Raw genomic sequence first — 14,353 nt, 5'->3', positions numbered from 1 at the left:
TTATTGCTACATAAAATGTTTGCTTTAGAGGCTTCTAGAATAAATTAAAATGGTACAATTAACGTTTTGAAAGATACGCCAGATACGGTATGCAGTGCTCTCTTGAAGCTACAACCGCTACAGCCACCAGCCTTAACTATCTTTCACAAAAACAGAGTTTAAATTGTGTCCTTGTGTCATAAAATAAATAGGTCGTAAAAATTTGAAGCAATGGCATTAATAATTTATTAAATGATTGGTCGTTTAATCAAGAAACAAGTTGCTCTGAAGGGGAGCGTTGGAGAGTTCACTACCACGTCATTACACGTGTTCTCCCCCTCTTCAGAAACATGGCAGCGTTGAGGTGTGTTGTCGCCGCATTCCTCTTGGGTTTTCTTGAGTTCAGCTATGGTAAGTTATATCTTCCTACTGTTGATCTTCTTCTTTGACTACGCAACACTATTGCGCCTAGCGGTCCAGCCGGCAGGAAGCCCCAGGTTGCTTATTTTGCCAACTGAAAATTGTTCGAGTCGCCGGGTAACATTTCGAGAGAAGCATCCGCACAGTGTCATCGCGTACCCTTTGCGCACTTGCTTACATAGCAGTCTGTCGAACTTTTTCAATAAAAGTGGTGACGAAATCGCTCTTGGCACCGTACTGTAACGTTTCTGGTACTTTCTTTTTCGGTACAAACGCTGAACCGATCCAGCCGCTTTCGGTTCGTGAAGTTGATCCTCCATGCTGTTCCAGGCGTTACGCTAGAAAGCCTTTTCGTGCAATAATCGATCATGTTAACGTTGTTCTGCATCTCAAAGGGACGAGGAGAAGACGCTGGCTGTGTTGTGTGTTCGGCATTCACGTATTTTTATCGAACTGACACATCGTACAATCGGAACTACACTGAGGGAGAATTCTATCTCAACTAGCCCACTGCATCGGAACTGTCAGCTCACCCTTTAGAAATTTATTTTGGTTTTGTAGTACATTACATTAAGTACATTTAGAGTATGAGTACATAATCGGAGATCCCAGAGTAAAACTGTAGGAGGAACCTCCTAACAAGAAACAAGCAAGAACTTGATTCTACGCACAGGCAAAGTTGCATGCAGAGATGTACCTTGCGCTGAAGCTTTCCATATTAAAGTCTTTAGTTTTATCTAGTGATCTTATTCCACAATTGATAGTAGCGCCAGAGCACACAGCCTAGCGAGCGAAAGAAGCAAATTTGTTGGCGATGACGCTTCCGAACGCTCATCGCGAGGCAAAAGTCGCCCTCAAACGCAGCATCATGACCATCACCAAGCATGGGCTTTAGACTGTGCAAAACTCAGCGCCCAATACCTCTATCACACGGGGCACTTTCGATCGCGATCGAGCCTGATCGTAATCGATCCCGTATAACCGAGATATGACGCTCAAACAAGCGTGTATTTATGTTTGGATGGTCGTTTCTATACTCGCGGACAACTTTCTGTGGCTATGAAGGGAAAGCTACGGAGACAAAGCGTGCGCAAGTGAGGGCGCTTCTGAAAAGAGACCCGCGTTTTCATCCACATTAGTTTAAGTTGGGGAAGAGGAAACATAAACACCTTCTTACAACAATTAAACAAGACAAGACATACCACTGGATGTAAAAGCTTACTTATTTTGCGGCTTTTCCCTTGCACATCTAGGCAAATGCAAAACTGTCACATGGGGAAGCTGCGCCGTTTCAGCGTCTGTTCCGAGCAACGAAAAGCACTGTCAAATGCGCAATAACACTTGCAGAAGCTCCGCCCGCATAGCTTTCCCTTCACAGCCACAGAAATTTGTCCACGAGTATATAGTCGTTTAATTCTTATCGCAGCCCTAGTGGCTGGCATCAGCGAAACTCAAACGAGTCCGAAAGTTTAGCGCACGACAATTGATATTACAATATTTCATAAACTGTTTGTAATGTGTCTCGCAGGTAAGGTCTGCGAGAACCCTGAGGTGACGCCGAAGGTTTACACCACCACAGACGGACTTGTGATTGCAAACATCGCATTCATCGCCGAATTCCACCTAAGGTGCCGCGAAAACGTACAGGTAACGAATAGTATCAGCATGACTCATCGTTGGATGATCATGTCGCAGATGTTGGAAATAATGCGCCGACTACAACTGGTACCTATTCACAATGCGGCACCATTTCCTACAGTAGACTTATACTTACAACCTTATCCTTCAGTATTGCTTCTTTACATAGGGTGCTACGTCATTTACTGACATGAAGGAGTTACACTTCAATGAAAGAGTTATTTGTGATATTGCCAAACTTATTTTTCAGCACTTTTCAACATTCAAATGCCACAGTTCTATTAAATTGTTTTGTCAAATTACTATGAAACGGCTATAAAGTGGATTTTTTATTCAGTAAACATATTTGAAGTTTCTCCTGCTTTATTCTGAACTCTTGAAATGTGGTCATCAGAATGTTAACTTATAACCTTCAGTTTTTGCTAAACCATGCAACCTCGTGCAATGTGCAATCAGCCACTATTTATTTTAATTATGCCGAGTGTACCATTTCTTTGTAGACACATTGGCTTCATATTGAAACTCACTATTCGTGCGGCATTGTCGCATGTGTTCCAGTGCACGGGAGTTTGACAGAGAAGCCCAGTGTAGGCAGCATTTGCCTTTGTTAAGCTTTTCCAGAGGTTTTTATTTGGCTCCCTGTAGCATCATATTGATGTTCAATTAGTGTTTGATTAGCCCTCTTGCTTGCACAGGAGCTTCTCATGCTCCCAGTCTTGGTAGGTGGTTTTGGTGATGGACACGGTGGAAGTGTACATAGTGTCCTGTATAAAATGTATGCTCACTTCATATCACATTTTTTTTTGTAATTTCTATAATGTTCAACAATACACATAAGGATTAATTATCAAGTTCAGTAGGTTGGTTGGAGCTAGTACTTTTGTGTTCATTGCAATTTCAGAATGTTTACTTCTTGAACACCCCACTATATTTTGTACACTACAAATGTGACTTGCTTTCCATGGCCTGTTAGTGTAATACATTTCACTTTGCTGGATTTCAGAATGTCCCATTGTATGCGGATGTGAAAGGCAAAATTGTTCCAGTGGTGAAGTCTACTGAAACCAACGATTACCAAGTAAGCTGGACAGAAGAACTGAGCAAGGCCCAGTCCGGCGACTACCTGATCAGGGTGTATGATGAGGAAGGCTATGGAGCCCTCCGAAAGGTACGTGAGAGGAATGCCACTGATTGCTAATTTAGGCATTACCGAGTCATGACCTGCAGTTTACTGCTATCCTTGAAAAGAAAAGTGCACAACCATTGCATTTTACCAGTGATGACATATGGAGCAGAAACTTGAAGGTTAAAAAGGCCTTGAAATACTTTCATACCTAATCATAGAATGATATCACTATGAAATTGCACTGCCTCATAAATCTCCTTCCACAAAAATGTTTCTAATCCTTCAAGCACAAGTGAAGTTAGGTGTAATTATCGAGCCGATCAACGGCTTTCTATGTCCTTCCATTTCCACTAGCCTGCTGAAAGCTACACAGTGGAAGCCGCAAGGGAGCAATGCCCCACTGGCGCTGCCCAGTGGTTGCACGAGACTGCTGTGTTGACACCTCATGGCAGTGGCGGTATCTACGCTACACTTTTCGTCTTGCAGGCTTCTTGTAGCAGATGCAGCTATGCAAAACTTTAGTGTTTTGACCGGCATTGCGAATATGAAATGGATTTTCTGTCTCCTGATAGATTGGAAACATTTTTTTACTATGTTCAAAATATGTTTCAGGACCCCTTTAGCAAAAAAGCTTGAGAAGCAGCTAATAAATGCACAAAAGGCAATGGAACAATAAATTATAGGCTTAACCTTAAGAGATGGGAAGACAGTGGCACAGATTAGATGGCAAACATGGATAACCAATAATCTAGTTGACATGTAAGAAGAATAAATGGAGCTGAGCATGCTATTTAATGCATAGAGCAGATAACTGATGGTCTGTTAGAGTTACAATGTGTGTGCTAAGGGAAGGGAGGAAGCACAGTCGAGGATGGCAGAGAACTAGATGGTGTGATGAAATCTGGAAATTTGCTGGCATAAGATGAGGTCAGCTGGCAAAGGACAGGTAATTTGAGATTGATGGGAGAGGCCTTCATCCTACAGTGGGCATAATATAGGCTGATGATGAGTGTAGCTCCCAGGAGTGACTGCATAATTTTTCACTTCTAGGCCCAGCGCACAGGGGAAAGTACCCAGGGTGTGACTCCTCTCTTCACCATCAATGTAAACCATCCGGTGAGTACTCGCCTAGGTCGCAGCCTAGCCTGTAGTGTGTAGGTACCCAGTACAATGACTTGCTGATCATGAGCAGACTGGTTCACTTGTTGCCTGCCTCAACCACATTCAGATGGAATGCACAAACACCCGGGTACAGTCGAGCTTGCCTCTAGCAGATGTCACTGCTTTAGAGGATGCATTCATAAGAAGTGGACTGTCAGGAGAATGCATAACTGCACTTAGCACAAAACAAGCATTTACGTGTCCACCATTCTGGCTCGCCTGCATAGCCATGGTGTTCGGTGCTGCTGAACACTAGGTTGCAGGCCCATTTCTTGGCCACTGTGGCCACGTCACGAAGTGGGTAGAATGCATTAACACTCATGGTAAAAGTTAACCCGGAGCCCTCCGCTACTGTGTACATTGTAACCCACTGTGTACTTTCAAAGAAATTGAAAGACAAGTCAGTTGTAAAAGTTTTGTTTCACAGACTTATAATAGACTGCCCTTAGCCCACTATTTACACATGTTTGAGCTGTCTGGAAGTGGTTCTGCCACCATGCTAGGCGTAGTACTTTAAAGGGACCCTAAAGGTTAATATTAAGTCAACGTGGACTGTTGAAATACCGTCCTAGAAACCTCGAAACGCTTGTTTCGTGCGATGAAGAGACTTATTTTAAGAGAAAATGCGTTCTGAAGCGTCCGCGTACCTCTAGCGCAGTTCAAATCACCCGCCGTCCGATCGAGGAGTATTGACGTCATGGTCTCATAGTGATGTTGCGCTGTCGGTGAATAAAACGGCTCCCACAGACGGCACTACGGCTTTTCTGTGCAAAACACAAACGCGCGGCCAGAAACAGATCCAAGACAGAGCCGACAGCAGCGCGAAAGTGGAACTATGGTGGCTAGTGGAAGGGAAAGCGCACGACGATAAGCTGGTTCTTCATTTTATGACGCAAACTTTGACGCTCGATGCAATGGATGACCATGACGACACATTAGCTCGCGATGCTGGGCTCGAGTTCAGCGATTTAAGCACTCATGAAAGTGACCTGCTGTTGAGGGCTCATGCTGCCGGCGTCGTTGCGTACTACTACGACGACGGCCTGCTTTGAAAGGCACTTCATGCGACTTCAGTTAGTCGGTGTTGAACTCGTAATCCTCTGGACGAAAGTGCAGCGAGCACACTACGTGATTTTTCGGCTCTTTGCCAGCGCGCTGTGGCAGAGGTACGGCACTTAACCACTTCGAACGGAGAGGTTCACACGTTGGCACACAGTGATAAGTAACATTGGATTCGCCGCTGCAACTGCCCTTGGCCAAGTTCTGCGGGCCGTTCGCGCATCCCACGACATCACGTGGACGTGGCATTCTCGCCACTTGTTCCAAATGCAAGTTTCGCGAGCCAGCAGGACCACCGCAGCATGACGCGATAAAGAAACAACTGAAACTCCAAAGCGCGTGCGGGGCAAAGTCGAGCGCGCAGAGTCGAGCGAAAACTAAACCTTTCGATCACCCATACTTCTCAAGGGTAACATCAAAATGTTTTTTTTTTTCTTAGAATCGAATAGAAGTAGACAAGTACCATTTTCTTCCGTCTTATAATCTAATGAAATGATCTTTTTAATACGAGTAGTTGAGTACTAGTGACATAAATTATGATGAGGAGTACTTTCGTCATCGGGCTAGTACCGGAATGTCGCTGGGGGGTCTCAAATCGTGTCGTGCATTTACCTCAATTTGTCGGTTACTAAAGCTCTGTTCGCGATTATATTGACGCCTTAAACGTTCTAGAGCATTGCTTTATCACTGTAACTTGACTTTCTGGTAACCTTTAGTGTCCCTTTAAGTGCATCTGATACGGCCATTACCATATGATATAGACTCGTCTAAGGGCCACACTCGTGTAAGGGCCGTACCCCCAACTTGGCAGCCCGAAATTTTGAAGAAACAAATTCCCATAAGAAGCAATTGCGTTCAGTGCCCTGATACCGCGTGCATGCATCGGATAATTTTCGCACACTGCATACTTCATCGTGCCACTACTAGATGGCGAGAACTGCGCATTGACCTCTGATGCAGTGTTACATCCGGGGTGTGCAGTAGTTGCCGGCTGCACCAGCACCATTTTGACCAAAGGATTTGGTCCCGTGCAAGGGCTGTACCTCGTCAAAATTGAGAAAAAAAAGTATAACCATTACAAGGGTCTATACGGTATGTAACTGAAGCCTCCTGCAGCGAATAACCCACTTGGACAATCATTAAGCCTGATGGTTTATTTCTTGCATTTCTGATTCATGTATTTCAACAGAATGCATTGTTTGCAGCAATGTATATTCTGGAAAAGAAAAAAAGAAGCAGTAGTCTGTTGCCAGTGGCAGCTAGCAATGTTTTACCTACATTTGCTCAATGGAACCTATGGCATTGTAGCACACTACTACGTGCCACAGTGGTTTGGTCACAAAAGACTATGACGACACACCCAGCATGCTGACGGTGTTCGGGAGTGGAATCGGCGGAATCGGGCTTCCACCTGATTGAGCGGGATCAGCTAAAATATAATTTGTGGACACCAGGCACCAGCGTCTGTCTGGTTTTTCTTCTCCCACAAATTGGTGACTCCAGACTTCGAGTCAACCCTCTCAGGTCCAGATGCCTCAGCCACTTCGCTGGACCTACCTTTGCAAGGAGCTCGAGCCGCGCTGTCTTCGCAGTCCGCCTTCTATCCAGTCAGCCATGGCTTCAGATTCTCCCTATCAAGTACTGCCATCGGCGCCACTACCCCGCAATCCCGAGGTCTCTGCTCTCAAGCTCCCAGAGTTTTGGTCGTTGGACTCAAAACTTTGGTTCATTACCATCAAATTTTTGTTCCGTCGCCAGCGCCTCAGTTCGTAGTTGACCATGTTTGACCACATTGTTGGAGCGCTCATAATGCTACGACTGTTTGCGATGTTCTACGCTCCCCGCCCGTCGACCGCCCAGATGACTACCTTAAGGCAATGCTCGTCCAGCGCACCACTGAAACAGAGCAGCATCGATTACATTAACTTCTTACATTGGAGGAATTGCCCAAAATGTTCCAGAAGAAGTGCTCTGTCAGTTGGAGCCAGGTCTCCAGCCAAGGCTTGCATAAGACTCAATTCCACCGCAGGTGTGCATGATCCTGACCACGTCTTCATTCTCAATGTTGGAATCTCTGGCACAGTTGGCCGACAAGATTATGGATATCGGTTTTCCCTCCATAGCCACAGTTCATCGCCGTCCTGACCCTCCGTCCCATGGCACAGCCGCTGGCTACAGCTATGCATGTCTTCTCGAAGCTAACGAGCTCGCACGGCAAGTAGCTCGACTGGCAGCTGAGGTTGCTGCCATCCGAACACGCCGGCCGTATTCTTCGTCAAGACCTCGGCTTACCAGCCCCAATCACTCTGAACGCCATTCTCCTCGTCCCGTTACACTTTGCTGGTACCACCATCGCTATGGCTCTCACGCAAACCAGTGACGCTAGCCTTGCTCCTACACGGGGAACGATTAAGCCGAACACTGACGGCAACCGCTGTTCTTGGCCCCACATCCAGTCGTCTTTTCTGCGCCGCCGACCACGTCACCAAAGTCCACTATCTCATCGACACTGGCCCCAAGATTTGCGTTCTTCCTCCTACATTGGCTGAGCGCCGCCATCCTCACAACTCACCTCCTCTCACCGTGGTCATTGGATCAACGATTCGGACCTATGGACAAAAGACGGTGACTCTTGACAACTGCCTCAGACATACCTTTTGCTGGATTTTCGTCATTGTGGTCGTACGTCAGCCCACCATAGGAGCCGACTTTCTTTGGCACTACAAGCTCATCGTCGACGTGCGGAACAGCCGCATCTTGGACTCCGAGATTAGCTTAACCGTTTTCTGTCATGCTCCACCACTTCGGCTTCTCCAGGTGTACATGGACGTTCCCGACCCTTTGTCAGCCATCCTTGCCAAGTTTACAGATGTCTTCTGACTATCCTCCTTCCTTTCAGTCCTCGGTCGCTCACAATGTGACGCATCATATCGTCATGAGTGGCCCTCTCGTGTTTGCTTGGGCTCGTCACCTCGCAGCAAATCGTCAAGCTGTCACCAAGGAAAAGTTTGAACACGTACTTGACTTCATTCGTCCTTCCTCCAGTCCTTGGGCTTCGCCAATCCATATGGTGCCCAAGAAGACCAGTGACTGGCACCCCTGCAGCGATTACCGTGCTCTCAACAAGGGCACTTTCCCGCACCGGTACTCGACACCTCACATTCAGGACTTTACGTTGGACTTTACGTTGGCACTGCACTGCTGCAACATTTTTAGTATGGTTGACTTGGTGAAAGCCTACCACCAGATTCCTGAGGAACACTCAGATACCGCCATTATAACACCCTGCGGCCTGTTCAAATATCTGCGCGTAGCTCTTGGTCTTCATAATGCGCCCCAGACCTTTCAGCGTTTCATTGACCAGGTATTACGTGGCTTGACATGCTGCTTTGCCTATCTTGACGACATCCTCGTCTACAGCACCACTGCCAAAGTTCACAAACTAGATCTATGTCAAGTGCTCGCACGACTCTGCAAAGTTTGTCTTGTCGTTAACGGTCCAAACAGCGAGTTCAGCATTACAGAGTTGGATTTCCTTGACCATAGTGTCAACGCACATGGCATTCGTCTACTCCCAACCTGCATCACAGCCATCTGCGAGTTTCCTCAGCCATCCACCACCAGGCAACTGCGCGAATTTTTTGGCCTCGCCAACTATGACAGCCGCTTCATTTCTCGCTGCGCCAATAGACTGCAGCCTCTACACGACCTTCTCTCGGGCCTCAAGACTGAATACTCCCATGACCTGAAACGACACCGCTGACCGCACATTTAGGGGCATTAGAGAAGCCGTTGCCAATGCGGCGCTCCTCGTCCACGACGCCCCAGCACCTGTCATGGTTGATGCAATGGCAGCCCATCGCCTTCTTTTCCAAAAAGCTTGCGCCCCCTGAGCGTCACTACTGCACATTCGGCCTAGAGCTGCTCGCCACCTGTTTGGCTGTGAAGCGCTTTCGACATTTTCTCAGGAGACACTCCTTCCATATCCTTAATAACCATAAACCACTGACTTCCGCCCTAGCTTCCAGAAGCACACCTCCTACGCCCCCGTACTAAAATCAGATAGCTTGGCTACATTTCTGAATTCACCAGCGACATTTTTCATGTCAGCAAAAGATCTAACGTCATTGCCAATGCACTTTCTCACACCGCCATCCATGCAGCGGACCATGGCTGTGGCTACTGCCCAGAGTGTCGACGCCGAGCTCCAGCTGCTTCACACGAGCGGTGAAGATATTGTGCTTCCTCACTGCGACATGCCCTTCATTTGTGATGCGTCGACCGGACATCCTTGTCCTTATGTGCCTCGCCCATGCCGCCAGGCAGTCTTTGATGCCCACCATTCTTTGGCTCATCCTGGCATTTGCACAACACAGCGACTCGTCACATCTCGTTATGTGTTGCCCAATATCAACGTAGACATTTGTCACTGGTCACGCATGTGCTTCAACTGCCAACAGTGTAAAGTGCATTGCCACACTGCGACTCCTCTGTATGTCGATATTGTTGGCCCCTTTCCTCCCTGCGGGAACCATCACTACCTGTTAAACTGCATAGACAGGTTCACCAGATGGCCCGAAGCGATGCCCCTCCTAGACATAACTGCAGAGTTGATAGCTTGAGCACTCATCACGCTCCGGATTAGCCGCAACAGCGTCCCTTTCACCATTATGACTGACTGTGGCAATCAATTCGACTCAATAATGTTCGTCACTCTATTTCGGCTGCTCGGTGTCAATCATATCAAGACTACCTCTTACCACCTAATATCCAATGAGATCATCGAATATTTTCACTGCCAACTGAAGGCTTCACTCATGGCTTCGACTTTTCCTTCATCGTGGATCGAGCGCTTTTCGTTCGTTATGCTTGACATCTGCACCGCCCTTTGCCATGGCTCTTCCACCAGTGCCGCTGAGATTACGTTTGGCGCCACTCTACGACTCCCTGGCAAATTCTTCGAGTCGCCCACCATACTTGCCACTGTTTCCGACTATGCCTACCATCTACGCAGCGCTATGCATACACGGGCTTTACTCATGCACAGCATTTGTGATTACACCAGCTGCACAGTAGGCAATGGTGCGATTCTAGTCAGGCCCCACCGTTCAGCACTGCTGCGAGTTGCAGTCTTGTCGAAACAGCATCTTTAGTGGTGAGCCACGAACACTTGAAGCTAAAGAACCACTGCTGCATACAGACATGTGTTAGTGATAGATTATAAGACCCTTATTCTGGGATTTTCACTTCAGCATGGTGAAATTTAGAATGTGCATTAGGCCCTAGGCACTGCTCCAAGCATGAACGCTCTCATGTGTGCAGCAATCGCTATGGAAACTACGCTTAGGCAATCGCCACCTCTCCCATCACATTTTATTATTGTAACAACACGCTGGCTGGCATTCCTGGTGCTTCATGCCTGCTGCACCATCCAGGTTTGTTCATTAGATACATGCACTCCAACTGAAACTTTGGTTCTGTCAGTAAACAGAAGACACTTTCTTCTTTTCTGCTACTGATTTTGGTACCCGGGTGCACATGAAGTGAATTTGCCCATTTTGAATCGCCACTAGAAGCAGAATTAAAGAGATTCTTTAACATTATTCAGAGTTACCCAATTGTGCTACCTGGCAAACTACAGCTACCAGCATGCATCACAGCAGCAGCGGCATACCACTACTTGTGGCGAGATTGGTTCATTGCACTTTCTGGGCTGTTATGAGCAGATAAGTACTCATCAGTGAGGCCTCTAATAAGGAGTGGCTGCTTCAAGAATAATGTCATGCAAGCAATTGCCCACTTGCAAATTCTGGCAGTCTCTGTCCTGTTTCATGAAAAACCAAGATTTATAACTGGGATCATTACACAGTTAAACCTCGATCTAACAAACTTCAGTATAGCTAAATTCTCGATATAACGAAGTATTTTAACTTTTCATAACCTCTAGTCCACAGAACATGTCATTAGAACCTCAATATAATGAAGTGTGTTTGTATATGATTTCAATATAACGAAATTTCGCTTCCACAGCAAAGGAATGTCGAGACAAATGGAAACTTCTGTGGGCGGAGATTATCAAATAATTGAATTACAAGCCGCTGCTTGCGAACACACCTATCAGATCGCGCACGGTGCCACAAGAACGACCGCCGCAGTGAAGCCACATCATGTTCGGTGTAAAGTTCAAGTGCGATAAGATCCCATCATGCCCCGCGCACTTTGTGATTTAAGTGCGAGTAAAAGTTTGCGAGGGTGACAAAGAAAGATGGTGGCTTCAAGCACAGGTGCTGCCTCCCTGCATGAGCAAAGGGAAAGATGAGGAGGGGAGCAAGCTCACGGTAACGTGATAAGCACGCACGAGGGGCAAGGAGGAAGGGGGGGAGGGTTAAGTTGTTGTGCGTCGCTATTTTTGGCGTGTGTCTTGACTGTGGCTGCGCGTGGCTGTCGGCACAGCTGATCGCATACGCAGCAACGCACCCTGCTTTAGAGGTAATCTGTTGCGTGTGCAAAGAGTGGAAGCGCTAAGACTGCATGGCATCATGTAAGCTCTCTTGCTGCACATTTAGTACTGAAGGTTGCGTGATCTCAAGTTTTGGTGACCTGTTGGAGTAAGAGGCAGACAAAGCATTCGCTCGCCGCTGCCAGTGATCTTCAAGATAGCGTCCCATTGCAGGCGACGCTATCAGCCACAGGGCGGAGTGCATGCGAAAGCATGGCTCAGTTCGCTTAATTCGTATTGCCTATGTGAAAACATTATTGACGTGGCATGAAAAGTATCATTCATTGCCAACTCCTAAATTCATTAAAATGATTATTTTTTTCTCATTCAGATTTGCTATTTTTTTTTTTTTTAGATTGACCAATAATTAGAAAAGTTCTGCAGCCCCTTTCCATGTAAGAAAAATCGATCGGTGACTATACTTATTTGCATAAAAGGTCAAATTCCAATACAGCGAAATTTCCATATAACCAAGCAAATTGCAGATTTTAGCTATTTCGTTATAATGAGGTTTAACTGTATATAAATGGACTCAGCTTTATTTTTCAGTAATCATATTTAACTAGGAGATCACCTTTATGTTTTCCCTTGTAGCCCACAACACAGCTTGAGTTGTGAAACTACATCAGTCATGTTTACCACATAGCTCCACAATGGTGGACATGGCCAGCGAGTTCTGCTGCATTTGGCATGCTTGCTAGTTTAGTCTCCGTCCACAGATCAAAAATGTTAAAAGTGGCCTAAAAATATTTGTTGCACACTTCTGATGCACCAGAAAACTCCAGTTATGCAAATTAGTGTTTTTTCATCTTTGTTACACATATACTTGTGTGTCACAACTAGAGGAACTTCATCAATCCTTCTGTAGGGAGTGGACTTGTGTATTCACACGCAAGCAGTGCCCCTTATGCTTCTAATGATCCTGTGGGTCTGGTAATGTTTAGGTGATGAGAAAGGTACGCCTTTCTTAAGGTTTTTGAGAATTTAGGTGAGACACAACGTCTACGACACCAATAAGCAGGGTAGCCAATGTTTAATTCACCTTGCTTAATTTGGAGCGCTATGAATAGCTCAATCATTACGAAGCAGAGTCTGCAAAGGCATCTAACCAGGAGCTGGCAAGAGTGCATGTGGTTTGACTAAATTTCATATGGTTCGAGGCTAATTGAGTGTTCAAAACTAGTCGAAATTGGTGAGACACAACGTCTACGACACCAATAAGCAGGGTAGCCAATGTTTAATTCCTGTGGGTGGCTGCGGCCAAGCATGCAACCAATAATAGTCGGCTTCTTCCTGAATGCGTAATTATTATTGAAGTTCGAAAGCAGATTTTCTCTTACTTCAGCCTGTTTATTAAACTGAATCAATAAATATACACAGTAACAGTAGGAAGAAGTTTACTGATCCAAACACCCTACTTGATTGATGTCAGCTATTGGCCAATAGTAGCTGCATGTATGGGAATCTGCTATATTATGAAATAAACCGTCCATAAAAGAGTGAGGAGCAGGCTTTTGTTGAAAGGAGTGTGTTTGAAAAAAAAAAAAGTGACTTCGCATTCCACTTGTGAGCGCCACGCATCACGCCCGACTGCAAAATTTGGCTATGTTCACAGCAGCACATGCTATCCACAGGCCGTGTTCTTTCACCAAGCCTGAGAGGTGGTTCAGGGCCCCTTTAAACAGCTGGAGCAAATCTTAAGCTTGTTAGGCATGTAATGTGCAGTTTCATTGGCACTGAAAAGTCATACACCTTTTTTCTTTTATCCAGGGTACCTACCGTGGTCAGTGGGTCCAGAGTGAATTTGTGGCCGTGATGGCTGCTGCGCTACTGTGGTACTTTGCCTACAGTGCAAAGGCAAAGCTTCAGTCATAGATCCTTTGTATGTGCATACATTCATGTTTTATCATGTCTGTCTCCCTCTTTTTCTTCCTTTTTTTGTACAAAAAAGAATAAAGGGAACCAGTGGTGCCTAACATGCCTTTTTATAATGAAGCCTTGTATTCTTGTTTCAATGGGGCAAAATGCGAAAACCCTTGTGTACATAGATTTGTGTGCATATTAAAAAACGCCAGATGGTAAAAATTCATCCGAGCCCACCACTATGGCGTTGGTTATAACACTGTGCAATTTCAAGACATTAAATCCCAGAATCTTTTTTTTTTCTCCAATGACTTATGCTACACAAGAGAAAAAAGCTCAAAATTGCATTTCGCTTGTTACGCACAAGCACTTCTTCCATGGATAGATACACTTGCCACTCCTTCACTACAGTTTGACCTACACATACCTCTTATTTTTCACGAATTGTCCTGAACCAATGTTTATCACAATTTGTGCATTCTTCTGCCTCTGCAGATTTTGTGTCTCCTGTCAGATTGCTTCCATCGCACATGCTCAGCTTGGTAGTTTCACGGGCTCCCCAACCACTGTCAATCTGGCCTATCATGTTTGCATGCTAGTCTATGCAG

The 14,353-nt window shown here is 45.8% G+C and overlaps 1 protein-coding gene across 1 annotated transcript; it reads left to right on the top strand.

Annotated features, from left to right (window-relative positions):
- Positions 1-235: 235 nt before the first annotated feature.
- On the top strand, positions 236-13,877 carry Tapdelta (Translocon-associated protein delta). Its single transcript, XM_075695813.1, has 5 exons — positions 236-390; positions 1,928-2,046; positions 3,041-3,205; positions 4,214-4,279; positions 13,653-13,877. The coding sequence occupies exons 1-5, from the start codon at positions 330-332 to the stop codon at positions 13,755-13,757; spliced, it is 516 nt and encodes a 171-aa protein (XP_075551928.1). The 5' UTR covers positions 236-329; the 3' UTR covers positions 13,758-13,877.
- Positions 13,878-14,353: the final 476 nt, after the last annotated feature.

This window comes from Dermacentor variabilis, chromosome 6 (assembly GCF_050947875.1).
Source record: "Dermacentor variabilis isolate Ectoservices chromosome 6, ASM5094787v1, whole genome shotgun sequence".
In the NCBI taxonomy this organism is placed as follows: Eukaryota; Metazoa; Arthropoda; class Arachnida; order Ixodida; family Ixodidae; genus Dermacentor; species Dermacentor variabilis.
The sequence above is the reverse complement of the archived record's forward strand: the minus strand, read 5'-3'. Positions and strand labels throughout refer to the sequence as shown.